The sequence below is a fragment of the Larus michahellis genome, chromosome 1, assembly GCF_964199755.1.
Source record: "Larus michahellis chromosome 1, bLarMic1.1, whole genome shotgun sequence".
NCBI classification, from domain to species: Eukaryota; Metazoa; Chordata; class Aves; order Charadriiformes; family Laridae; genus Larus; species Larus michahellis.
The window spans coordinates 106,182,166-106,209,365 of record NC_133896.1 but is presented as its reverse complement, the minus strand read 5'-3'; the positions used below and the strand labels follow the sequence as shown (position 1 = coordinate 106,209,365).

The window sequence follows — 27,200 nt, the reverse complement described above, 5'->3', positions numbered from 1 at the left end:
GACGCGTGCTGCTTGTTGCTGGGTGTTTGTAGCGTCAGAGAAGGCAGGCTACTTTTTGGGGGAGGCAGGGTGTTGGCTTCACTGTCCTAGCTGGACAGGACAACACAGGACAATTATATATCTGTATATTCTGTCTGCATTCTCCTGGCAGTTTCACTTGAAGTCTATTTACTTTTTTTCAATTTCCTAACCTCAGTTGTAATATATTATTTTATTTATGCAGTTGTGATGCTTCAGTCCCAAGGCAGCTGTATTTTAATGAGGTATGATTGACAGTTTGTAAAGCACTATATAAAACCAAGGTGGTGGCAATATTCTTAGGCAGTTACTATTACTGATGTGGATACACCATTCCTACTGGAAGGAGGGGGGCAGTGAACAGAGCTCACAAATAACACAGCTCTCTTCTCCCGCAACCTGTTCCTCTCTCTTTTTCCAATAGGTTGGTATAATCGGCTTTTTATAAACTTTGCACTCCGAAGACATATTTTCTTTTTTGTGCTACAATCCTATTTCCCAGCTATGCTGATGGTGATGCTGTCTTGGGTTTCATTTTGGATTGACAGAAGAGCCGTTCCTGCCAGGGTATCACTAGGTAAACCTTTAATGTATATTTTTTGGGGAAGTATAGAATGGATAGGGGAGAGGTTTTGAAGTTATGTCGGCTTCCTGTTTACACAGGACATGAGCAAGTATATTTCATTCTTTTTTCTTTTCTTTTTCTTTTTTTTTTTTTTTTGCAGACTGGTTTGGTTTTTTCCTCCCCTTTTCCCAGCAAAGTAACAGGTAGTGACAAATAGTCAGATCCCTCCCCAAATCCATGGTTTGTGAGAGATACATAATAGGCATAGCAGAATCTATCTAAAAGCTTTGCAGCTCTGCCTTCTCTCTAGAAACATTTGATATCTTCAACTTGGAACCAGTTTCCTGACTTGTCCTGTGTAGCAAAGCCTTTCTTTGTTAGGCACCTTGAAAATGTGCTTTGATGGCTTAACTGTGCGAAGCACACAGTCTTCTGTGGAAGCCAAAGAGTAAGTTGGGCATCTTTCTGCTCTCATAGTTTTAGTTCTGAACACCACAGCTCAGGAGAAAAAGACTAATTACAGTGGGGTTTTGTTAATAATATTATTGTTTTTCTCAGTGATGATTCAGTTGATACCACTACAAGACTGCCTTTATTGGAAATTTAATGCTGATGGCCTTGGAATGAGTACTTTTTTTCAAAGATTAGCATCTCTGTGAAGATCTGATGGAAATTTTTTAAGATAGCTAATGTAACCACAATGCATCTGAGTCCTGCAACTGTTGGTTTAAGAATTAGTAAAGAAGCTCCTGTTCCTTCTTCTCACTGATGCTAGTTCCAGAAGCCAACTGTATGTTGCCATATTTCTTAGACAAATGAAAATTGGAGGGTCTTTGTTTAAGAAACAAACTTGCATGTACTGAGGGAACCCTTGATTTTTATCTGTAGCTATATCAGTCTAGAAAAAATAGAACTGTAGATACCTCAGATCCCTTTCTGTTGGCACAATCTAAAGCTATTAATACATGAGACATAAGTCTATTTGTTAGTCTAGAAATAAATTATGGTACCTCCTACCTACTTTTATTAATGCATCTACCAGTTCCTTTTATTTCTAATAAATGTAACTTCATCTTTAAAAACAAAGTTTTAATTCTCAGTAGGTCATTTGTAATGCTGTCAAGATGGTTTTGCTGATCATGTTCTTTTAATTTATATATGGATTTCTGCACAAGGTTATGCATCAGGAGTTCTGTGAATAATACACATTTCATTAGCATAAGCATACATAATTTATAGGCAATGTTAACAACAAAGTTTAAAAAGCTTAGCTCCCTAGCCTAAAGTATACTTATTTTAAATAAATTGATTTCCTCTTATATGCTATATTTCAAATCCATCCTTCAACCTAAGAAACTTGCAAAGAGGGAAATCTTGTATGTTCCAGTGAACTTGAACAAGCATAAAACTGGAGAAAGGCTATATTGAGACCCAGTTGAAAGGCCATGCTATCAGCCAGTGCTGTCTCACAGATGTTATTGAGATGCCTTCGCGTCCAGCATTACATTCATTTCTTTGAAGGCAGGGCTGTGGTTGGGTATTGGGCGTTGGTGTTTGCTTTTTTTTATCTGAGATTGAGCAAAACAAAATGAGATGAATAGCTGCATGTAAAAGGAGAGACTGAAAAGCTGAGGGTGAAGTTCTGGACACACTGAAGTAAACAAAAAATATTTATTAGTTTCAATTAATATAGAATTTTTATGCTAGAGTGTTTTTAGACACCCAAGGACTTATGACAGAGACATATAAGGTGATGTATGTTCTCAAGAAGTACAAACTGAGAAGGGGTTGGGAGGGAAACTGGTGATTCTTTACTGATTGTCTGGGACAAGAAAGTGTGTAGTGGAGACCCTGACTCTGGGAAATGAGGGAAAAACACAAACCGCTTTCACTTCTCTATAGCAGTGCCTAAAGCTGTCACAGAAATGTGCTCCTTGTGCTGCTGAATCACCGGCGTTGTGTCCCCAGTGTTCGAACCTGGTGTGCCGCAGCCCTAACAGTATGCACTAAGCAGAGAGACGATCTACTGGTTTCAGTATTGTATGTAATAGGTCCTTCATGGTTCACTCCGCTTTCCAGAGCCTGTGCAATGAAGTTAAAGGCAGTGTCAATCCCATGCCCTCACAAAGCTGTACCTTCCAAGAAACAGTGACAAGCTAAACAGAACCAGATGGCCAGTATTGTGATAACCTCCCCTTTTTCTTTGGCAGGTATAACTACAGTGCTGACAATGTCAACCATCATGACAGGAGTAAGTGCCTCAATGCCTCAAGTGTCTTACATAAAGGCTGTGGATGTGTATTTATGGATCAGCTTCCTTTTTGTCTTCCTGTCTGTCATTGAATACGCAGCAGTGAACTATCTCACCACAATTGAAGAGAGAAAGCAACTCAAAAAAAAGGGCAAGGTACAGTCCTCTGTGTTTTGTTGCCTTCAGAAAGCATCACAGAAGCCACAGAGTAATCCTGATACACCACTGTGATAACAGTACAGTAACCACCTCTCTGGCTCCACTCTGTATCTCACTTTTCTTTACTTGGCTGAAGGGAGGAAATGTATCATCCTCTCTGAGATTATGAGAAGGGCTGTGCTTCCTCTCCCTCCCTTTTCTTGTGGCAGAGGTTAGGGAGCACATCTCCTGATTACTCCGCTCCCCGCCTTGCCAGAGGAAGGTAACCTTCATTCTATTCTCAAATACCTATCGATCAAGGTATTTTTCCTCTCTCTGAAATATACCCCATGAGTGTATACTCATGTAATATTCCCTCCTGTTTCCCGTGAAGCAGAGTCTATTTCTCCTTCTCCTGCATTGTCATTTTCAACTGGGGAGATGGGTTTATTGATGCCTTTTTGTCTCAAGACCAGATGAATGACAAGGTCAATGAAGCACTCACTTAAAGCACTCATTTTGCTTCGAGAATATCCCCTCATGTAAACTCATTTGTTGGAATATCACAAGGGAAAAAACACAAAAAGGGTGCATATGTTGCTCACATGATTTGAAAATCCCATCAGAAAACTACTCATGGAAATATCTGAAGTAATTTCCCACAACTCCAGAAGCTGCCAATAATCAGTCAGACAAGTGTATTTTATCACGTGTATCCCCTTCCTCACTCATGTCCTGTGCAAGGGGGCAAGCCCCACAGATAGCAATACTGAAAGGTAGCCCTGTTCTCCATATGCTCTCCACAGAGGGAACAACACTGAAGAGAAGGCCTTCATTATTTTCTGTTTTATTTATTTATAATTTACTAAAATGGCTCCTGCTAGAATAACTATTCTTTGTTGCCAGGCCTCAGGAATGTATAGTATTGATGCAGTGCAAGCAATGGCTTTTGACGGCTGCTTTCACGACACAGAAGTGGACATGGACCTGACTGGTTTCTCAGACCGCTGTGAAGAGAATGAGACTCGAGCAGGTGCAGCCAGCGTCTCCAATGTGGACACACCTCGCATAAAGAGGAAGAGATCTCTGAAGGGAAACGTGGGCAGGATTATTTTACAGAACAATCATGTTATTGACACATATTCCAGGATTATATTTCCCAGTGTGTATATTGTGTTCAACTTTTTTTATTGGTGTTTGTACATATGAACAAAAATCATTATAAGCTAGACATTATTTTGCATATGAGGGGAGCATCGTGCTTTAAAAATAATGCAGCAGCAGTAGAGGAAAGGGTTAAAAGTTTCCGAAACTGACTTCTGCCTCATACCAAGGCTGGTTTGGTTAGCAGCAAAACTGTTAATGAAAAACTCTCATGAGTCTGGTTTCTTTTTCATTTGGACTGTGCAGTGCTTCATTGGGGCAATCTAATGCACATGCTACTACTGCAGTAGCACAGAAGCAGTGTGCTGACTAAGGGAGCCCTTTGTCACACACCTAAAGAGAAAGCAGCTCCCACCTGAAGTACTATCCAGTCTCTACCTACGCTTTAATCATTCCTCTTTAATCAGCCTCTCTGTTCTCCAACTGTGGTCCATTTTAGTAGGCAATCAGCACCAACAGTCTTCAAATAGCTTCTATCCTTCTTTCACTTGCTGCATTTCAGTTTTGCTAGGCAACCTGTATTCACCTAAGGAGCCTTTGTCCTCGCCTGGTAACTAGGGGGAAAGCAGTTATGGCTTAACAGTGGAGTAGGGACCAGCAGGAAGCAATCCTGATGGGGCTTTGTACGTTGTGCATCATCAACACCTCAAGAAAAACCCTCACTCTGTCAGCTGTCCCTGACTTTCTGCAGGACCACTGGGAAGGGCCTCTATTTCGGAAAAATCTTGATCACTAGTCCCAGAAGCAGCAGAGGAACAATGTCCCTGCCAGACCCGATGCACTCAGTGTCTTAGAGCCACCTCCCAGGTGGATGACTAGCATCACCTGCACAAGCGATGCCCCTCATGTGACACCCACACACCTGTGCCTCATCTAGACCTGCTGTAACCACCTGCTTTCTGCATAACTCTTCAATTCAGAAACATAGGCTTTGAGGCAGAGATTTTAGAAACTTTGTCAAGAAAACAAATCAACCACGTCTTCAGCAGAATCTGGTTCTTCTGCTTTATGTTGCATACATGAGCTTGAGGTTTTGCCTCTCTCCCCGACTTTGGCTTTTGAGATTGAATGTTACAGGGAGGAGAAGTTACATATGCCTGCTTGCAGCATTGATCCCCAGCAGAGTTTAAGATACCACACCGAGACACACAGGAAATAAAAGGAAGCAGCTGTGCCAAAAGAGGAATACACAGGAATCCCATCTGTCCCAGATGAATCCTGCATGGAAGTGTCCTTAGCCTCAGGCTAAGGAGGTTGAATTAAGGATCTTCGGGGACACACAAAAAGTGTTCAGAGCTCCAGAAAAGAATCAAGATTACTTTTGCAACTTTCCCAAATAAGGAGCATCTTTCCCTTAAATTTCTTGAGTTTGTCTGTCATTTAATGAAGTGAGTTTAAATTTACAAAGTCAGTTCAAAACGATAATTTGTGGTGGCAAAAAATGCCACAAAGTAAATGCTTGGTCACTGGCTTGGTCAAGATTAGGAAATGGGAATAAATTTGGAAGCCTGAACCATTCTCTGGTTTATTTGATTTTCCTACTCTGTTATTGTTTGCTCATAGCATGGTGATGTCTTTTGCTGTTTCAAAAAGCTGCGTTAGCCAAGCTCCCAGTCACAGAGCTGAAGAAGCTGGTGACACACTGTATGCCGGGTGATTGAAATCTGATGGAGTGAGTGGGTACTTTGGCAGCCGGCTCGCTGCCAAACAAATGATCACAGCTAAGACGGCTTTGATACTCTTCCAGGAAATCCTGTCATGGAAAGCAGAGCTGTACCAGGAATGACAATGCTGGGAACGCAAAGCCAAAGGACACACAGGCATTGGCAACAGCAACAGCACACTAGACCTCAAGCTGAGACAATGTGCAATATAGATATATATAAAAAATACCACAACATCCTCGTTATTGCACTGATATTATGAAGGCATCCTGCACAGATGTTCCAGATTGCCTGAGAAGATCCCATCTAATTGCTCCAGATGTGTGTCCTAAACTTTTCACATGAACTAACATAACACCATTGTTTTCACATACATTTTTTTTATCTGCCTTGCGGGAAGAGGTATTTTTTCTGTAGCCAACAGCGAATCCTCAGCCTCCAACAGAAAAAAATACCCATGTGCTTCTTGACCCAACCCAGTTCCCTCCTCTAAATTTCTTACAGGATCTCCAGCAGCAAAAGCCCCGCAGCGCAGCCATGCCCAAGCCCCGTGTAGGCTGTCCTGGCAAGCAGGCCCACACATGGAAGTGTAAAGGAAAAGAGACTCCTGCCCGGATTTACCTTCTGGGCACATCCTATGCACGTGCCTGAACGCTGCACAGCTTGCTGCGATGGAGGAAACTGTGCAACTGTCAATGTAAGCGTTGGCAAAGTGTTCTGCCCACAGAGAGTACTACATAGCAAGTTTTATTATGATAATGAAGAAGGTTGCATGCTACGAAGATTAAACTTAACTGCATACTTTTACAGCCAAGCTTGTAATTTCTATCTTCTTTATGCAGTGGTAGGGATGGTATCAGGATCAATTATACTTCAAAAATCTCTTGCTTGTATAAATAGTAAAAAATAACAAACAGTATTTAAATACATTATTTCTTTAGAGTATGATCGAGGGCTGACTAAAACTCACATGACCCTCTTCTGAAGCTTGTATTATCTTCCAGAAGGGGATGGTAATAAATACTTTAAGTCAATTTGTCTAGACAGACCAGCATGGAAGTCTTCAAAAAAAAGTATTCACAAGTATTTCCCATTCCTATTATTTGTGGCGGGTTTTGCAGCCAGTCAAATACAGGGGTTTTACTTCCCACAGTGTTTACTAAAAGTTAAAATATCACAGCCATTATGTAAATACATATTTTTTGAGTATTCATTCTAGTGGTATTCAAGCAGTTATGCTGAGAGTACTTTGTGGATTTTTTGGAACAGAAATAACAGCTTGTAATGGCCTCTGTGACCAGATGAGGTGCAGGATGTGGCCTCCCTATTTTTAGCATCTGCTGCTACACCCATCTCTATTAAGAAAACATCCTGTAAGTGTTAATGTAGGTGATGCAAAATTTTAAGTCTAGAGAACTACTTCATTCTTCAAAGCTTTATAATTCTCATGAAAGAAGTAAGCAGAATTTCATGCTGGTGACCTGTTTTTCAGAGAGCTACAAAAATGTATGCCTTTGAATAGCCCAACTACTGGTGAGTGTTTACTCTAAAATATTCAAAATTTAATAAATTTTGCAAAGTGTCCTGAATGTTGAGTGACGTCATGATGAACTAAGTCAGCAAGTGGAGAATGTCATCTTTTTCTCCAAAAGTCACAGCCCAATGAAAGAAAAATGCTTTACAGAGAAACTTAAATTTTACTGATTCGTACACATTTGTACAATTAGGATAACCTTTAAGATTCACCCATGGCAAAATCTCTCTTCTGGTAACCCATCCACATGTTGATTAATATGTATTTCATGTTTAAGTGGCCACGACGTCTTGGTCAGCTGGTGACCCAAGTGGTCCAGGTGGTAAAGGAACAAGGATGAGCAGCGTTTGCCTTTTTCTGTCCTCTATCCCTTTTTCCTGTGTGTTGTATTTTGCCAGTTTCTCTATTCAGCACGTAGGAGTTTGCTGGATGCATTCACGAACGCAGAACCCACTGGAATCACACAAGTGTTTGTTCCAAAAGATCCAGCTAGTGCCAGGGAAGCAGGAGCTATTACTGTGTGAGTAACAACTACACCACAAGGAGGAACAGGGCTGCAAAACCATTTTCTATACAGGGAGGGATTTGAACTGGTATTTTAGATGTGAAAGGCTCTACTATTTCCCTCCACAACTTGTTGATAGAACCCAGTCCCCTCTCTCATGTGTCACGGAAAGGTCCTTCTAGTAGCTAACTTATGCCCAACATAACTTCCTACTTGCACTGTAAGGCTGCTGGGGTTTCCAAAATTCACCTTTTGCTGACAGGTGTGCTTTGTATGCTTCCAGCTATCAGTACACAAGAACTAAAGCAGCAAAACCTACCTAACAGTTTTTCTGATTTCTTTCAGCCAATGTAAATTAAAACATTAAGAGGCATCTTGAATAAAGGTAACTAAAACTATTTCTAGAAGTTTTCATGGGCGTGGTGAAGATTCCAAAGATTTCTTTGAGGGAGCCTCAGGGGTGCTCTGGAACAAGATTTTGGTCCAGGAAAAAATAACGCAGCTGAAGTGGTGGTACTTCTCTGTGTGGGAAGTAAAGCTTTATACAAATAACCACAAGGTTTCATGTTGCATCTCCTAATTTAATCCATGTAATAACTTTAGTGGAGATACTGTGGTGTAATTTCTGACTGGTTTCCAAAAAGAAGTCTCTCGCACATACACACTAAGTAACTTGGGTAGATGATGATGAATACACATCATCATGCACATATGTTTTCAACTCGGGATTGCTTTAAAACCTTCTAGTTTGGGAGTGGGGGGAAAAAAAAGGTTGACATTAAGTTGTCTCCACCAAGCCCGGTTACATGGCCACCGTTACCGGCCGACACCAGGGAGCGTTACTCCTGCTCGACATCTTGCTGCGTGTCTCCTCCTCCATCCCCAGCAAGCCCTGACTAAACGCCGGCCCTCGCAAACCGCGTTTCTCCACAGCAGGGCCGGGGCAGGAGCGCCGGACCCACTCCCACAGCCCGGGCCTGCACGCGCGATGCGTCTTCCCTTGCCCGGCGGCTCTCTCTGCCGCACCTCGCTGCCGCCGCTCGGCTCGGGAACCATCTCCTCCCGCTGCCACCCCACCACACCACGGCCCGGCCCGGCCCGGCCCGCACCCCCCCGTTGGCGGCCGCTCCGCTCCCCGCCCGCCTCCGCCGCCATTTCCTCTCGGCCACCTCCCCCCGCCCAGCCCCGCCCCGCCCGCTACGGCCCGGGTGAGTGCGCGCGGCCGGGGTGCGTGAGGGGAGAGGAGCCGTTGGGGGGGGGGGGAAGGGTAGGGTGTCGATGGCGGCGGGAGGAACGGGCCGAACCGCCGCCCCGCCGGGCTCGGTGCCCTTCTGGGACGCGGGGAAGGGCGTTGGCGGCTGCGAGGCGCGGCGCGGCAGCGCTGGGCCCGGCGGCCTCGTGGCCGGCCCTCCGAAGGAGCGGTTTAGGCACCTCTCCCCGCCCCGGGGCTCCTGAAGTGGGGGCCCCGGCAGCTGCGGAGCCCGGCCGTGCCCATGAGGCTGGCGGGGGACAGGGAGCGCTGACTGCTACCTGCTTTGAGCGCAGGAGCACAGTTTTATGTGTTTTTCCTTTCTGGCAAAAGTTTAATAGTAGCCCGGTGTGGCAGAGTGGTGAGGGGGAGTAGGGGAGGCAGTGTGGCCTCAGAGTCGCCGTGGCCATTTCTCTTCCCCATTGCTTTGGAGGGAGGCGAGTCCCCCTGCAGTCACTGGGCCACTTTAGAGGCCTGAACTTATAAACGGGTACATCTGGTGTGCAAGCTCAAAAATACTGATGTGAAATAACTGCTTCTCTCTGAAGCAGGAACAGGGCCGTTGCGTTGCTGGGTTTTTCCTCCAGTCCTCTAGAGAAGGGCTTTGGGGTACTGGTGGATGAAAAGCTGGACATGAGCCAGTAATCGTAGAATGGTTAGAGTTGGAAGGGACCTTAAAGATCATCTAGTCCCACCCCGCCTGCCATGGGCAGGGACACCTCCCACTAGACCAGGTTGCTCAAAGCCCCATTCAGCCTGGCCTTGAACACTTCCAGGGATGGGGCATCCACAACTTCCTGAGCAACCTGTGCCAGTGCCTCACCACCCTCATGGTGAAAAATCTCTTTCTAATATCTAATCTAAATCTACCCTTTTTCAGTTTAAAACCTTTACCCATCGTCCTATTGCTACGCTCCCTGATAGAGTCCCTCCCAGCACGGGAAAAACATGGACCTGTTGGAGTGAGTCCAGAGGAGGGCCACAAAGATGAGGGCTGGAGCACCTCTCCTGTGAGGACAGGCTGAGAGAGCTGGGATTGTTCAGGCTGGAGAAGAGAAGGGCCTGGGTATACCTTATTTCAGCCCTTCAATGCTTAAAGGGGGCTTATAAGAAAGACGGAGAGAGACTTTTTAGCAGGGCTTGTAATGACAGTACAAAGGGCACTGGTTTTAAACTGAAAAGAGAGTAACTTTAGATTAGATACAAGGAAGACTTTTCTGATGAGGGTGGTGAGGCACTGGAACAGGTTGCCCAGGGAAATTGTGGATGCCCCATCCCTGGAAGTGTTCAAGGTCAGGCTGGATGGGGCTTTGAGCAACCTGGTCTAGTTGAAAACGTCCCTGCCCATGGCAGGGGGGTTGGGCTGTATGATCTTTAAAGGTCTCTTCCAACCCAAGCTATTCTGTGGTTCTACAGCTGTAGTAACTATCAAAACACCACAGAACAGCACATTGTGTAAATGAAGATGCATTCTGTGAATAGTACATACCTGAATTTAACTTCGTTAAATACAGTGTGAGTGAGCTGAGAGGTTGATATGATGGATTTAAGTCTGGGATTTAAAACTGGCAATTCAGGCTTGGTTGCATTTGTGTTGCTGGTGTTTGGTGATTCAGTTTAGATCTTGGTGCTGGCAGCATCTTCAGATGTTGCTAGCAATTGGGGGCTACTTTTCAGTCTTTTTTTAAGCATTCCCTTGCCTCATGGAGAACTGCAGTTTTCTGCAGCCAGGAATGTCCTTCCTCTCAGGAAGGTGGTGATGTGGATTCCCTCCAGTGGGGCTAAGGTGACTAGGTTACTGTTGAGGTTTGGGCTGTTACACGAACTACTGATGAAACACTCTGCCTGGGAGCTGGTGGAGCAGTGGGGCTGTCCTGCGTACTGCTCCGCAGGAGAATTTAGTACTGCGTGCAAACCAGAATTCAAGTTTCATGATAAGGGATCTGCGTGAGTAAAAGCATCTTAATAAATGAGAGCATTTACTTTTGGGAGCAAAGCTGTCTTTTTTACTTACAGATGAAAGCATTGATGTGCTCTACCTCCTCATGTGTTGGCTTCACAAACTTGCTCAGACATGCCCAGAGTCAGTTTGGGTTGGCGAGCCCAGACCTAGCAGGCAAGCTGCTGTGCTAGAGGGCTTCGTGCTGGCTCATTGTCAGGATACTTAACTCAGCTTCTCAGGCAGGTTTGTACTACTGCCTGGTGCTCTGGGCTACTCTGGGGGGTGAAATGCTGAAGGCAAGTATGTCTGCATATACTATGGTGTTAGACCTACCGTTACTTGATTTTTACCTTAACTTTCCTGAGAACTTGGCAGCTAAACCCTTTGTGAATTAACTTTTTTGTTTTTACATAATGATACGCAAGCATATTATCTACCTGGAAAAACAAAGTAAATGACTTCCAACTTTAAAATTAAATGTCTGTGCTTGGATGAAAGAATTCTTTTTATTCTACATAAACCATAAAGTTTGACAGCTTTGCAGAAGTGAAAGCGGAATCTTGTAAATTTAGGTTTTGGTGTAAGAAAGGCCTAACAATGTTCTCTCTTTTCTGTAAACTTGGTTTTGCTAAACCTGGCCATTCAAGGCATGGAGACCCTGACAGAGGGTGAGATGTGGGCCACAGTGTGGTGAGCATCGCTAGGTGCCTGGCACTGTCACATGATTTAGCATAAAGCAGGTGCCCTTACTTCACATTCCTAAATCCCGCTCCACCTGCAGGGGAGTCTGCTCTGGGTGTTTCTGTTTCTTTGGAAACTGCTGTAACCCTCCTGCCAACTGAACCATCCTCACCCACTGAATCTGGTTACATATTCCTTCTTCCCTCTCTGCAATCTACTCTTTCACTTGGCATCCCTCTTTCCGTGCCCCATTTCCCTTTGTTTTCTGTTCACTGTATTTTTGTGTAGCCCTTGGTGCGTGCCGTTGTACCGGTGTCAGTGTCCCCTTGCTGCAGTAGCTGCCTTCTCTGTAAGTCCTGCTAAAGCTTTAGTGTGGTAACCGTACAGCTATGTAGATGCTGGGTTTATGATATGTAAGCCAGCTTGAAAGGAAAGCTTACCTTAACATACACCACACCAACCGCTGCGTTTAACTGGTTGGGTTCTGCCTGCGCTTGAAATGCCGTACATCCTCCTCCATCGTGCTCTGGCTGGAAGGTCGTTGGGAAGTCTTCATTGTGCTTTTTCCCCAATGTTAATGCATTTCAAGGAGGTGTAACAGGGTACAAGTTTCTGATCCTGTCCCCTTTCTCCACCCTCCCTGTTGCCATTAAATATCTTAAAGCTGAGTTAATTTTTTAATGATTTGCAGTTCTTGCTACGGAGGACCAGTCTACCACAGGTTCTTTGTGTGGGTGGATTCCTGCATTTGTAAAGATCTGTTGTGTGGGCTGTTGGGTTTCATTGCATGTTTTGTAGTATAAACTCAGCTGTGGGATTTGAGCTTCTGTGAGCAAGGGCTCTCAGTAGAGCCCTTTGGAGTTTGCTGAGGTTTGAGAGGGGATTGGAGGCCTACTGTGGGCTTTCATTTTTCTGCTGCTTGGAGCAAATAGCATCTGAAAGCAGAGCTGTTTGCAGCATGCTCTGATGTCTCCCTGGATAAGGCAAGAGGTGCTGCTCTGGGCCCGTGAGCTCTTGAGGTTGTGTTACTGGTTGACTGTTTGTGTTCTCTCTCTCTCCTCTTGAACAGGAACATGCCCAAGAAAGGAGGGAAGCATGCTGAAATGGGAGAAGAAATGCAGGCACAGTGTAAACGAGCAAAGGTGGAAGCAGCTTGTTCTCCATCAGTCATGAATTTTGAGAACCCCGACAGCCTCTTCGGAAGCTTGATCTCTCCCATCAAACAAGAGCTGTTTTTCAGGGAGTATTGGGAGCAAAAGCCACTGCTTGTTCGGAGAAATGATCCCCTGGTGGCTGCTTACTACCAGTCCCTGTTCCAGTTGTCAGATTTGAAGGAACTGTGCAGCCAGGGTCTATACTATGGGCGAGATGTAAACATCTGCAGATGCGTGAATGGAAAAAAGAAAGTTTTAAATAAAGAAGGCAAAGTGAATTACATGCAGCTGAAGAAGGATTTTGACCAGAAAAAGGCAACAATACAGTTTCATCAGCCTCAGAGATTTAAGGTTGGATCGTTTCATTGAATATAATTAAAGCAGGCTTTATAATGTGGTATACTTTGCTTGAGTAAAGCTAAACATAGCTTCATCTGTCCCCAGTAAATCTATGGGGAGCAGCTGCTATCAATGATCTGCTGAAATCTATACATGAAGTGTATCAATTAAAACATGGTTTATACTTCTGCACCGCCCGTCACATTTCAGTGCTCTGCAGTACAAAACCTGATTCATTCTATAATATTAAGTATTCTTTTTAAAAGAATGTGCTTTCTCACATAAAAGTTTAGAAAAAAAATAAATGCACAAAATCAATGATGATGCATCTGTGTCTGCTTAAATTATCCCTTCTGCCCCATCGTTTCCTCGTGCACATAGGGGCTTTTGTACCGCCTTCCTTCAATGGAGGGCAAGGTGTGAAACCATGTAAAACATTTCCAGGACGCTCCGCTGTTCCTGCCAATGCATTGGCTTTGAATTGCACCATGGAAAGGTACCACCCCATTTTAGCTGTGTCCTTTCTCTCTCTTGTTCCTTTTGATGCCTTTGCAGTCTTCCTGTATGAGAATGAGGCAGTGGTGTCTGCACAGTTCCGTAAAGGACTCGGACACTTGTAGGTACTTGGATTTAGGTATTCTTTTTTTTGTTCTATGGTGTCAACATACCTTAATTGTGAATTGTCCGTAAGGACCCAAATGCACAGCTGAGTCCCAAGTATAGTGTCGCTGGCTGATCTCAGTTTGAGTGTAGCTGTAGTGGCCAGTGTCAGGGGCATCTGCAGGTGAAGTTGAAATCTTGCATGGCTTATGCTGAAATCTAGAGCTTGAGCGGGACCTACATAAATTCTGGTTGAAGTTGTACTTGTGCAGGTCTGGTAGTTGGCATCTTATGATAAAAGAGTCATCCCTTTGGTGCATTGTCTGTCACATGTTAGATGTGGATGAGTAAAGTTTGTTCTTGAATATGCCCAAACAATTGGAATCACTGGAAAAAGGTCTCTAGCCTTTGTATGCTCTCTTTGATGCTAGCCCACATAATGCAAGTCCTGCATATGTTTATTGTCTTAAGATGTTTTGCTGTTCATGGGATGATGGGCAGTTTATTTTCCTCTGTCTAGCTTTGTTTCTCTGTTTTTGCAACCTAAAAATGGTGCAGGGAGGAGAACAAGCATTGACGCTATGTTGGGGCACCAGGCTACTTGGCTTACCAGTTACCTTCGTGGCAGCTCTCCTTTGCGTGTACAGTGCTTGCTTTCAGGAGGGGCACTCATACAGAGCATCTGCCTTCCAGCCTCTCTCTCCTTGTGATCGTTCTCTAGAAAAACCTCCTAAGCAGTGGGGAGGCTGTGGACTGGGCTGAGCTCTTCAGTAGTTAACAGCATCATTTCTTTTTAAAGGAGGAGCTGTGGAAGATTCAGGAGAAACTGGAGTGCTACTTCGGGTCTCTGGTCGGGTCGAATGTTTACATCACTCCCCAGGGCTCGCAGGGCCTTCCCCCTCATTACGATGATGTTGAGGTAGGACAGCACGACCTTGGCTGTGAAACTGTGTGTGGATTTTTGCTAGTGGCAGTGGATACCTGTATGTGTGCTCCCCCCCCCCATAAAATAGCTTATAGCAAAATGTTTTTCCACTGAAAACTTATGGTAATTGGTTGTAAGTTTGGCGTTTTTTTATAGTAATTTTTCTTCTATAATTTTACTGAAAAAGTACTAATAGTAATATGTAATGGTAATATCACATAAACTGTGCTTTCCAGACCTGGTATTTCCCAGCTGCAGAAGCTTTCTAGCATCTTTTTTTTCATTTTCACTTCATTTAGACACCCAAGAATCTAGAAGTCTTTTTTCCTTTACTAAGTACTTACTCTTTCTTCAGCTTGACAGTGAAAGCAGGCTAGTTGTGCTGGTTCCCATTTGTTCATCCTACTGTTTTTAAGAAGTTACTGGTATGGTGAAGTCCTGTGTTCCAAATGCATTTTAAATGAGCTTCTAAAAGAAATATTCAAACAGACACTGCATCAAAAAAAAAGGTTATCCCACTCAAGCTAAAACACAAAAAAGACCAAATTACATGTATCTTTTGCTTTTTATTATTTTAATTTCCATTAAATACATCTGGAGTTTCATTTTCCTTATGCTCGTTGTTCAGCAGCCCTGTTTTGGCTTATGTCATCAACCCCCAGCTCACAGCATTCCCTAGATGTTTCTGATGCTCTGTTTGTCAGTGAATGGTGATAAGACCTCTCTCACCTGATATTTTGAATATCTGTGTGACAGGCATTACTTTGGAGTTAGTTGTCTAGCGCTTATTTAAGTGACTGGAGAGACACAAGGATTTCCAAATGGCTACCTTAGGATAAAACCTCACACTTCACAACTCTTCTCTCTGTTGTCTCTAAGTAGACCCTAAAGAAACAGTGCAGATGTAAATTTCTGCATTGTAGACCTCTAAAAAGCGGTGAGAGAGGAATCCTGTTTCCATACTGTGGAGTAGCTGAGAGCAGGCAAGGTGAAATCTGTTTCTTCTGTTGTCACAAAAGCAACCTGTGTCGCTCCTGTTTACTTTCTATCCCTGATTTCTGGCGTGGTTCCACAGACTTCCCAAGTAAGAAGGCAACTTAAAATTTCTGATCAGTTGCATGTGTGAGGGGCGGCAAGGCTTCCTTATGCATTTAGATTTATGGTCTTTTGCAGGTGTTTATCCTTCAGCTAGAAGGCGAGAAACATTGGCGACTCTATAAACCAACGGTGCATTTAGCTCGGGAATATAATGTTGAATCAGAAGATAGGATTGGGAATCCCACGCATGAATTCATATTAAAGGTATTATAATTGAATTGCTCTATGTGGTCTGGGCTATGGTTGCCAGAAAAGTAGTCATGTTTAAAATGGTCCATTTCTTGAAGACAGTATTTTGAGTGATCGTGTTTGTGAAATTGAGGGGAGGGTTGGCACACAAAACACTGTGAGCATGAGAAATTTGGGTGACAGTTGTCTAACCTATGCTTTTTCAAAGGTATCCTTTGCATTAGTATTTAAATAATGGACCAAGAAACCAGTTATTCCTGGAAATTCTCCAGTATCCTCCAAGTTGGGCACTGCGACTCCTGGGTCATGTTTGTGGAGTTGTGTGCGGAAAAACCATTGGGTTTATATATGGTTATGGAACATTTTTATGCTTTGAAGCGCTGTCTGTAGTCAATCAGGCTAATGCTTCTATGCACCAAGACTTAACTGCTTTACCAAAGGTTGTCACTGTTCTGGTGAATGAGATTTAAATATTTATCCTTGGCTGATAAACAAAAGCATGAACTAAACCCCATATTAACTTGCTGTATTAATTGGTTTTCTTTTCCCAAAACTGAAAATCAAGTGTTTGGCTGTTTTTTGTTATTTGGAATAAAAAGAGCATTTCATGAAGATTAATGAATGCCGCCCCTTTGACAGGAGGGCATCTGGTACTTGTCCCTTTCTGTTTTACATGCTTGTGCTTTCGAAGCATGTTATTTATCCAGCAGACAGTGCTGCTCTGTGTTGGAAGCCTCATTAGTTTTTCTGCCTTTTGGCCTGTCACAGGGCCTCTCTCTGCAAGGTTTCTGCTCTTCCCAGCGTTCAGATGTGCCTTTGTGTGTAGGTAGTTTAGGAATAGTAGGACACTAGTATCATACGCTGGGTACAATACTGACATCGCTAGCTGTGTAGTTTGACAGATGGCAATACTCAATTGTCATGATGTATTGGGTGATGCAAAGTCTAGTAAATTCCCTTTTTAATTTCTTGAACATTTTGGGCCGGACTTCAATGCCTTTGATTTTTATGGAATAACGATGTATTCCACAAGCCATTTTACTGATATTGTGGAGGGAAAATACTGGCCTCTGAAAAGGTCTTAAGAATAAGTTTTTAATTTATTTTTCTTCTGTTTGATGTTCTTTACTTCCCATGACCCATTTCTTCTGGGTGGCTGCTGTCAGATTTTGATTGTCTGTCTGGAGCTGTCTCTGACAAGGATGCTGTCAGATGACTCTTGTTTCCTCCCTAAACATCTTTCTAGAGTATTTCTCTTCTCCTTTTTTGCATTTCTGTCTGCAGTCTGTCATCCTTGGGCAGTTTAGAACAAATGGATCAGTTAGAGACTATATTGGTGGTGTTCTCCCTTCCCACTAAAAACTGGTATCTGACTGAGAGCAAAGGCACCCTGGTTTCTGTATAAGGTCCCAAGCTGCAGTGTGTCTTGGTGACACTGCATGCACTTCATACATGATTTTCCGTTTAATTTGCGGGTACTTCTCCCTTGTCCACCCCTTCTTCCTCCAATTCTGAAGTAAGAAGGCAGCAAAGTGATCAGATCTGTGTTGTCGCTTGTCAAATGCTCTGTCCTGCCCTAATCTGGGTGTTGCCACCTGGAGTCTGTGAAGATTCTCATTATTTTAATTGAAGAGCGTTGTGCTTGCTGGCTTATGTGAATGATGTTGATGAGACTGCCCAGCAGGTAAGAGTTGGACTTTGCAGCGAAGATTTCTTTGAAAAATCATGATCCTGGCTTCTCAGTGGCAGGCATGGGGTGCTACAGTGTGAAATAATTTCTATTGCAGACTAGTTTGCAATCGCTCTGGTAGGTGTTCAGGGCTCTTACCCTTCCCCTATGCAACTGTCCCTCCAGTTTGTTTTCTTCCTGGGGATGGGAAACATAGCAAATTAAGAGAGTTTCAAAATACTCTTAGCTAGTTAGCGTAGTCCATACGCTTATAAGAAAGGCAGTTTATTAACAGCAGAGAGGCTTGCTTCAGAACAAGTAAATTGCACATAGCTGATCTGTGATGCTTTGCAGGTTTTTAAAAATGGATTAAGAGACTTGATCTTGCCAAGTCCTCTGAAGCCTCATAATCTAAGACGACCTTTTGATTCAGTGAAAATTCAAGTAGTATTCACTTGAAATATATGTGTTAGACAGTTTGGGAGGCTCTTAGAAGTAGGTGATGTGACCAAATTTAAGGAACAGTAAAATTAAAATGGAATTCAAATTTCATCATTGTTGCTTTCAGAATTTTCTCTTTGACTGTGTCCAACTATATAGATGTTTATAGGAGAAGCCATAAGTATACTGATTTTTCCTTCTTGGAGGCAGTTTTGTGTGCTGTGCACTTCTCTCTTATCTTGACTTTCCTAATCTAAATTTTTATCAGTGTGGAGATTTAATTTAGATAGGTGAGAAGAAAGATAAGGAGGAAGGTTATACTTGTTTTTTAAGTGTTTTAACTGAAAATTTCAGACAACAGTATTGTAACAGATTACCATCTTTACAGAATATTTGGCTTTTCTTGTGGAATGCTGGCCTTTTGACCTGATGGGACAAATCCACATTGCACTGCTCCTCTGCTAGCCCACTGTATTGTCAGCAGGTTCATCTCAGTTGCTTCTTTGTCCCCTTTATGCAGCTGAGTTGGATGTGCATGTTCTATAATGTTAAAAGTTTGCTTCCTGTTTTCAGACAGGTGTATAGTAAATCCTGACAGTTGGAAACTTTAAGGTATCAGACTTCTGGCATAGAGTGCTTTATTTTATGTTATTAAAGCGTATAATAGAGGAACTCTCTATTTTGTGATTTTAAAAAATATATGTTGTCATTTTGTCTGCTCAGAGAGTATTTTCTCTATTTTGACTATGATAAGGTTTGAACAGGTGTCCTAAATATAGCAATTCACTTTGATTTTCTTGCAGCCAGGTGACTTACTGTACTTCCCAAGAGGGACTATTCACCAAGCTGACACTCCTCTTGGGATCTCCTATTCTACACACGTGACCATCAGTACCTACCAAAACAAGTAATTATTTACTTTTTTCTTTCTTTTTTTTATTATGGCTTTTCTAAAAATGGCTTTCCTCTGCCAGATGATTTGTGTGAATAGTACAGACCTGAAACCAGTGTTTCAAAGAAGTTATGTCCTGTTTCTTAAAAAAAAATAACCACCTTGTAATGAGCTCTGCTTAGCTCTTTTCTATGTTCATTCTATTTAGCCCTTGTGTGGTTTGTTTTTCTGTGAGTAACACAGGGATAGGGCGTGTTACCTTCCCCCCAGAGATGTGGTGACATGGAATATATGTTAGTATCCCACTATTATATAGGTGCCCTGCTGTTAGTAACAGAATCTAAGCTAGTGTTCAGGTAGCAGTAATTGAAGTTTTGGGGTTTGGGGGAAGGAGGGGAGCGAGACCCTTGTTGTTTGAAGCAGCCTGTTTACCAGGTTTTCATGCAGCAAGCTTGATTGTTTTTTAATGGTTATTTTATTATTTACCAGCTATAGACTTTAACGTGGAAGATAATGTTGCAACTGCAAACTCACCTTTGTGTTTAAAAAATCTCTCACAAGTGGCTGAAGTTACTGTTCATTTCATAACCCAGATGGAGTCATGAGTTACTCCTTTCATCATGTTTTTCTCCAGCATTTGATGGTCACCCACATCTATTCTGACAGACTTGCTGCAAATTCTTCCTTTGCAAATATTTTCTACTTATCTGTGTTTTCCATCTCCTATCCAGTGCATACACATCTGATCCTTGCGCCCACTGAAACATTGTCATCACACAGGGAAATGCTGCTGCCACCGAGTCAGCCTCTCAGGTGCTGGGTTTGGAGTCATTGGCCTGAGTTAGGAATGGGGAAGGATTTCTGTTGGCCACAAAACAGGGCAGAACAAGTTTGGGCATATTCTAGATGGTTGTAAGATGAATCTCTAACCACCAGCTGTACCATTCTGGAAGCCCAGGATGTCAGCACTGCTGGTGACGCTTAATGTGGCCAGTCCTCCAGGTTGAAGAGAGGGTTAAGATGAAGCAGCTCAAAGGTGTAAGTCTTCATAAAAGTTGGGTTCAGCTGATTTTAATTTACAGTCGTTCTATTCTTCTATTCAGAAGGTAAAAAAAAAACGAAACAACAAGCTGTTTTCTGTAAACATTGACTGCTGTTGCAAAGAGTGACTTCATTTGTTATGCAGGGGCAATATTAGTGTTTAGCTGCTTTGCCAAGTTTGATGGCACATGCAGCATAATCAGTAGCGAGGGGCCTCCAAAGAGATGTCCTGCTCGTCTCCCCTTTCCCTGTCTTTTTCGTCTTACCGCTTCCTTGTGTTGGCCTGGTGCTTCTCTCATCCCTGGTTTAGTGAACTGAACAGACAAAAGAGTGACACTAGAGTAAGTGGGTGTTCGGACTGTTGATGGAGGCTGGGCTGGAGTGATGTTTTACTGACCAGTGTGTGGGAATCCTCCTGAATGCACTGAACAGGGTTTGTCCAGCCAGATCCATATGGAGTTACTGGTCAGGTAGTGCTGGGGAGACAAGAATTTGGTTCGTTTTACAGGGTTGCTGTAGACCTGACAGGCTTCTGTGGAGTCAGTGCTGTTTCTCTGTGACAGCGTAAGCCAAATGCCAGTCCAGTGAGTTACTTGAGAAGTGCTGCTGGGGAGCACGTTCCCTGGGTGCTTCTGCCAGAGTGAGGAGAAGGAAAAAGGAAAAACTTGAAGAGTGGTGTTCTTCTAAGGATAAAAAGTGGAATCATCATCCACTAAGGTTATTGGTAATGAAGTGCAAGAGCCTGCCTCTGCACCTGCTTTCAAAAAGCATAGGTAAAATAAGCAGCAGTCCTGATACAGGCTGGTAATTTGATTTGGCTTGTAGATGGAAGTATGGTCTGGAAACATTTCCTTGGAAAATTGAAGAGAACTCCTTGAAAATAGCTGTCCTTATAATGGAGGATGCTTGGACTTCTTGTGACCGCTCTGGGAAGTGACATGTGCAGAAGGAGCTGGGAGGGGAGGAGGTGGAGGTGGCACTTTCGGGGACTTTTAGGCACCAAGACAAAAGGGATTCCACTGTGTGCTGGAGGACGGTTCCTCTGGGCCAGATCCAGCAGGCAGAGAAGTGAGTGTGAGTTCATTATAAGAAGGGCAGTTCGGAAAAACAGTGAGTAGCTGAAGGTAGTTACTGGCAGATGGAGACTGGGGGCAAGAGAAGGGAAGCAGTAAGAAGTATAAGCTGCCTTAATTCTATTTATGGGCCAGAGTCCTTCCCTCCCAGCGTGTAGCAGAGAGTGGTGCACTTGAGTGGAGACAATTAAAAAAAAAAAAGTAAATGAGACTATAACAAGTCCTACCTTTTTCATTTTATTTTTTTTTTTTTAAAGTAACGTCTAGAGATCAGCCCTGAAAATGGGGAGTGCTGAGGGAGAGCAAGAGCAGAGGGTGAAGTGTACGTTGGAGGACAGGCCCTGCTCTGCTGCCTGCCCTAGTTGGGTGGGAGTCCTCTGGCAGCCCTGGACAGCCCTTCGCTTGCCCTGGTTGTTTGCCCATTAAACCAGCCTCTGACGATGTGGTAGGGAGAGGGGTCACGCATGGATGGGCCAGCACTTCTGTGTGAGCAGCACGCCTGTTCCTGATGCGGTTGACTCACACTGGGCAAAGAAGGTGCCCGCAGCAGTTCTCCCTCCCCTCCTCTAGTTACAATTGGGAAACAGAAGCACTGAGATCAAAGGCCATTTTTTTTTCTTATGTAGGCTGAGAATGGTGATTTAACACAAACAAGACACCTACAAGGTGCCTGTTAGGTATCATTAAAATCCCTGTAGAGATATATAGGGGTCTTGTTCCTGGGGTCATAATTAAGTCTGTAGCAAAGCTAAAAACTGATGACATTGGATTCGATAACCCTGGGTACGTTTCCTTCTTCAATGTAAGTGTCTCAAAAGCATGTTAAATGACACAACCCCACACACTTCATTGTGTGCAGTGAGGCCATATGCGCGGTTGGATAATGTCCCCGGTGTGAATTTCTTCATTCACTGTGGTCAGCTTTAAGCTGAATCCATTGGTAAATGGCAAGCACCTGAATCAGCACAAACTGGACCCTTCTGAAGCCAGTTCCTTCCTCTGTAGGCTGCTAGTGAGGGCACACATGCAGTTTGAGATGAGAGTGAGCCAGTGCATGAGACTACAGAGTGGTAATGGAAGGGCCAAAGGCACAAAGCAGATTCGGAATTGGAGCACTAAGTTTCCAGCCCTTGACATCAGATGTCTGTTTTATTTCAGTGCAACCATTTGAGTGCTTGGTTATTTTTATTTCCTCTCCTTCAGCTCTTGGGGAGATTTCTTACTGGATGCAATTCCTGGCCTTGTGTTTGATACAGCAAAAGAAGATGTGGCGCTGCGGACAAGCATACCAAGGCAACTGCTCATGGTAAGTAGGTGGGACTAAGGGAAAGACAGTGCATCCATCTGAAATGTCAGCACTGAGGCAAGCGTGTATCTTGTTGATCTGCTCTGAAAGCTCAGTGTAATGGCACTATCTACACTCTCACTCTCTACAACTACTTGAAAGGACATTGTAGAGAGGTTGGTGCTGGTCTCACAGGTGATTAGTGATAGAACAAGAGGGAATGGGTTCAAGCTGCAGCAGGGTAGGCTTAGGCTGGACATTAGGAAAAAATTCTTCACAGAAAGAGTGGTCAGGCACTGGAATAGGCTGCCCAGGGAGGTGGTGGAGTCACCATCCCTGAATGTGTTGTAAGACTCGTTTAGATGTGGTGTTAAGGGATATGGTGTAAGGGAGAACTTTATAGAGTAGGCCTTATGGTTGGACTCGATGATCCCAAGGATCTTTTCCAACCTAAATGATTCTATGATTCTATCATCTATCTTGTCTGGCAGCACAACCATGTCTTTTGAAGACTTCAGGATGAGTGTTCCATCTGAATGTTTGCTCCATCTGAAGTGTTGCCAAGTTCATTGGACCACCTGTCTTTCATATCACAGTGTCCTTGTATGGCTTGTTTCCTTCTAAATGTAATGGTATTTATTTGCTTTGGAGCTGTCAGACAGGCATAGTTCCTGTCAGGCCAAGCTTTTGAATCTTTAAAAGTTAGCAAAGCTGTAAATGGTTCTGTGGCCTCTTTATGGTAGTCCAGTTGTGCTGCTGATCAGCTCATCAGCATGCAGAAGGAGCAAGTCTCTCTTTCAATGACACTTGCAAGGCCTTGAGCAGTGCAGGTAGCCCCAGAGGGAAAGTGAGTATCATCAGCTTTGGTGTATGAACAGTGTGTAAAGAATGTGTAAAAGAAACTAAAAGTTAGTTGTTTTGTGAATAAACATTACCCTTTGCAAAGCTAAGAGTAATGTCCAGATTTTCACTGCATTACCGCACCTCTTTCTCTTTAGGTTAGTCTGTTTAGCTTGAATTCATGTGAGAGCAACTCTGTGTGAATATTTAGCAGGTGGATATAGCTGACTCAACAAAAAAACTGAGTAGCCTTTTGAGAAGGCTTGCAGACCGTCTGGAAAACACCAGAGAACTGAGATCATCTGACATGAAGAAGGATTTCATTATGAACCGGTTGCCACCGTGCTTGGGATGTGACGCTGATCCTTTGATGCCAGGTAGATTTTGAAGTTACTGAAGCTGGCTGATGTGCTTTAGAGCGGGTGCTAACACTGTCTCTTACGACGTTGGTATTTTATGGTAGGCAAAGATTATAGTGTAGCATCAGCTTCATGTTGTGCTAGGCTCTCCGTGTGCACATGCACATCTCAGTTGGTTAATTCCCTGTGTCTAGCGGAAGAGATGGCATGTCTCTCCTAGCGTGAAATAAAGATTATCCTATGCTGAAATTGGCAGCTTTTATAAACTACTGTGTACTGAAAATGTTTAACTGGTAGAATTTGGCCTTATGCTCTAGCTTGCTATTACAGCTAGTTGTAAACTGTAAAGGTGAGAGAATTCAAAAATCTCTCTCACTTCCTCCTGACCCCAGGTTTGAGAACACGTGGGTGTTGAAACATAGGGCAACAAAAAAAATCTAGCCGCAAGAGAGTGGGTTGTGCACGGAGGGCTCAATTTACCCTGTTCGGCTGGCTTCCTTGCTTTCTAATGGAGAACTTATTTTTTTTCTTAGGTGGTAAATTGCCAAAAATAGATAGCAAAATCAGACTGCAGTTTAGAGATCATGCTATCATTACGGTGGAACCAGATCAAGAGAATTCCGTAAGTATAATGAAGCCACCCTCGTACGCTTGGGGTGGGGAGTGCGAGGGATGTGAGTTGTTGCTCTGTTGTACTGGTCTCAAAGGGTCAGGCAGTTACACTTAGTTGGACCCTGCAGCCCATTGGGGTTTGTCAGGAGACCATGGGGTTGTTGTTGAGGGATATGGCACAGTCTTGCCTTCTGGAGGTGAGCTAAAGATCTGAGCTTAGTCTGTGATTCTGCAGGGTAGGTGCGTGGCTTTTATCTGAGGTGAGATGGGATAGATCATTGCAGCTGCTAAATGGCCTCTATAGCTCTTGATAATGGATATTTTTTTTTTTTTTTTTTTTAGTGTTTGTATTTAAGAGCATGAATAAGTTAGAAAAATAAGTTCCCTCAAGAGAGGGAATGCTCGTGGTTGCAGCTGCTGCTGACTCTGGTTGCATTTAGTCTTCACTTCTGAGCTATCTTTGTACCTAAGTAGGTGCCAGTGGCACTACTAAGTTGCTTCACAAGACAGATGCTGGCACTGTGGATTACGTTGTGTTCAGACTGCTTCTTAGCTATGAAGGGTTAATAGTATGACATTGTAGAAGTGGCTTTTGTTGCCTTAATTTAAAAAAAAAAGAAGGGGCTGGGGCAGGAACAGGACAGACTATTTTCTACACTGTTTTTTTGCATGAGTAAAATGTTAGCCTCTGAGAAAAAACATACCATGACTTTCTGATTTTTCTCCTCCCTTTTGTTTGTGCCCATATTGCTGTGAGGCCGTGTAGGTTTTGGAAACCTTTTTTTTTTTTTTTTTTTTTGCAATTTTTTTTGCCACCTTGCCTTCTGATGTCATATGGATCAACACTGAATGACAGCACACATGCAAGATGTGCAGAAATTGAGTGCGAGACCTGCCTGAATTTGAGGGTGTGGCCTATCTGTAACCACTTTATTCCTGCTGTCTTTTAGGATGAAATTCGCAGAGAGATGGTTTACGTGTATCATTCTTTAAAGAACAGGAGAGAAACTCACATGATGGGGACAGAAGATGACCCTATGAGTGAGGAAGTCACATCACAGGTTTGTTCCCACAAACGCACAGCAACAGCCGCATTGCCACCTTGGCTTCTGCTGCGTTAGGTGGGCTTGACTGGGAAGGTATCAGGGGCCTGGTTCCGCTCTACTCCTCAGCACCCAAAGCACTGCTGCCCATCCCCTAAGTGCCTGGATGAGCTGAGGCTGCAACACAGAGGCAGCTAATAGTACAACGAAGTAATGTGATCTCATGCTTAATTAAATGCTGGGGATGTTAACAGGATTTCTTGTGCATGCCCTGTATCTTAGCTAGCAAAGCTACTGGAGTGGCCAGAGGTGTCTCTTACTTCTGTGTCCTTTAGCCCATCCTTTATTAACGCCACTGGATATGCTGGCACATGTCCAGCAGCAGCTGGGATTGCTGCGCCTCATGTGCCATGTTTATACCACATTGAACCCACGTTAGATTCTGTATCCACTGGAGCATACTGCCGGATAAGGGTGGTCATTTTAGGGTGGGGTGGTCAGCATTGGGTGTGAAGAGTTAACTGTAAGGAGGAAACCTTGTAAAGTGTTAATAAGGCTGCAGATGATAGTCCGTCTCCATTCTTTCTCAGGATATGTACAGTGTGCTTTCACTCAAATCATAAATACTCCTAAAGCGTGGCTGTGAGCTTTGGACCTTTTTTTGTTCCCCTTTACGACACTAAGATGCTCTATCTTAGGTCCGTGACCTGAAACACTTCCAATAGGGGGCTGCACAAGTACACTGCAGAGGCAAAGCAGAACCCAGCCCGTTCTTGCCTCAAGTAATTACGGGAAGGCTTTGTGCCTGGCAGTTACTTACCTTTTACGGTAAATCTCACTGGTCTTCCAGAGTAGAGACTACGGGTAGCTGAGGTTGTACACTGGCACCTGTACAGTATGTGCACATCCCAGAATGTATCTTCCTGCCCTTAAAGACTCCAGCCATGGTAATGGAGGTCCTCTGGGGTTCTGTGAAACTATGTCCGAAGACTGCATGTGCCAGATAGAAAGAAATTTAGCTGATCTTCCAAAAATAATGGGTAGGGTTATGCAAGAGTGTACATTTAAAATTATTTCATTCTTCAGTGTGGAAACCACACGAAGAAGCCACACACCATAAGCCTCCCTCCCCCATCAGGTGTGCTAGAACATGTACGAGAGACAACTGTCTGTTAAGAAAGTTGGCAGGACGATACTGCATCATGTGCAGGATGCTCTCAGAAATCCCAGTGCGGTGTGGGAAAGGCACACACACCTGCTATAGCCTATAGCCTAACACACTCTTGTGTAACAAGGGACACTGCACTTAACAGAAGGATTTACCTTTTTTAATTATTTTTTTCCCAGCGGACTCATGGGCTGCGGTTTCCTTTGTCATACTTGGACGCACTGAAGCAGATTTGGAGGAGCAGCGCTGTTTCTGTTAAAGAGCTTAACCTTAACTCAGATGAAGAGAAAGAAAACCTTGCCTTGTCTCTGTGGACCGAATGTCTAATTGAAGTTCTTTGATGCATTTGTGAATTACCTGCTCCTATAAGTAATATTTCTGGCCATTAAGAATCTCTTGAGAGGAGGGCTTATTAAATCACTTTTTTATTCATCCAGCCTTTGGTTTGTATTGCTGTCTAACAAAGCATTGCAATATATATACTTTGCCACATGTTATTTTTCTATCCTTAGCTTTGGGAAAACAGGTAAGCTGCTTGTTGTCCGGTGAGCCACAGCTCCATGTCTGTGGATGGATGAAGTCACTCGTGACAACACGGGTGCTGTGGTATCCCCTTTTCCTCTGGATATATGCTTTGATGTGGAGGACATCTAAAGGTAGAGGTGGAGCAGGCTCCAGGACCTTGGGCAAAAACCAGTAACTTGTTTTCATTTGTGAAGTTCAGCAGCAAGGAAACCTTTTTGTTCTGTTTGTTTGCCCCG

At 43.6% G+C, this 27,200-nt stretch overlaps 2 protein-coding genes across 3 annotated transcripts in view; both read left to right on the top strand.

The window, feature by feature from the left end:
• GABRR3 (gamma-aminobutyric acid type A receptor subunit rho3) overlaps positions 1-4,181 on the top strand; it is a 29,920-nt gene extending 25,739 nt beyond the window's left edge. Inside the window, exons 7-9 of the mRNA XM_074572845.1 lie at positions 443-595; positions 2,794-2,990; positions 3,879-4,181. Of these exons, the coding sequence (XP_074428946.1) occupies positions 443-595; positions 2,794-2,990; positions 3,879-4,181 (653 nt within the window). The remainder of the gene's footprint in view (positions 1-442; positions 596-2,793; positions 2,991-3,878) is intronic.
• Positions 4,182-8,763: 4,582 nt separating this feature from the next.
• RIOX2 (ribosomal oxygenase 2) lies at positions 8,764-26,871 on the top strand. Of its 2 annotated transcripts, none has more exons than XM_074597983.1 (10): positions 8,764-9,047; positions 12,781-13,216; positions 14,604-14,723; positions 15,903-16,031; positions 18,930-19,033; positions 22,336-22,438; positions 23,469-23,634; positions 24,150-24,238; positions 25,179-25,289; positions 26,619-26,871. In XM_074597983.1, exons 2-10 carry the CDS (start codon positions 12,785-12,787, stop codon positions 26,778-26,780), a joined length of 1,416 nt encoding a protein of 471 aa, XP_074454084.1. In that variant the 5' UTR covers positions 8,764-9,047; positions 12,781-12,784; the 3' UTR covers positions 26,781-26,871. The 2 variants fall into 2 exon arrangements, with proteins under 2 accessions (XP_074454084.1, XP_074454075.1); XM_074597974.1 differs by having other exon boundaries at positions 9,042-9,066.
• Positions 26,872-27,200: the final 329 nt, after the last annotated feature.

What these genes read in the sequence shown, in the direction of transcription:
- RIOX2 (XM_074597983.1), top strand. Translation starts at nt 12,785, where the DNA reads ATGCCCAAGAAAGGAGGGAAGCATGCTGAAATGGGAGAAGAAATGCAG. An exon ending in ATCAGCCTCAGAGATTTAAG is followed by an intron (nt 13,217 to 14,603) that starts GTTGGATCGTTT and finishes TTCTTTTTAAAG; the next exon opens with GAGGAGCTGTGGAAGATTCA. An exon ending in CGCATGAATTCATATTAAAG is followed by an intron (nt 16,032 to 18,929) that starts GTATTATAATTG and finishes ATTTTCTTGCAG; the next exon opens with CCAGGTGACTTACTGTACTT.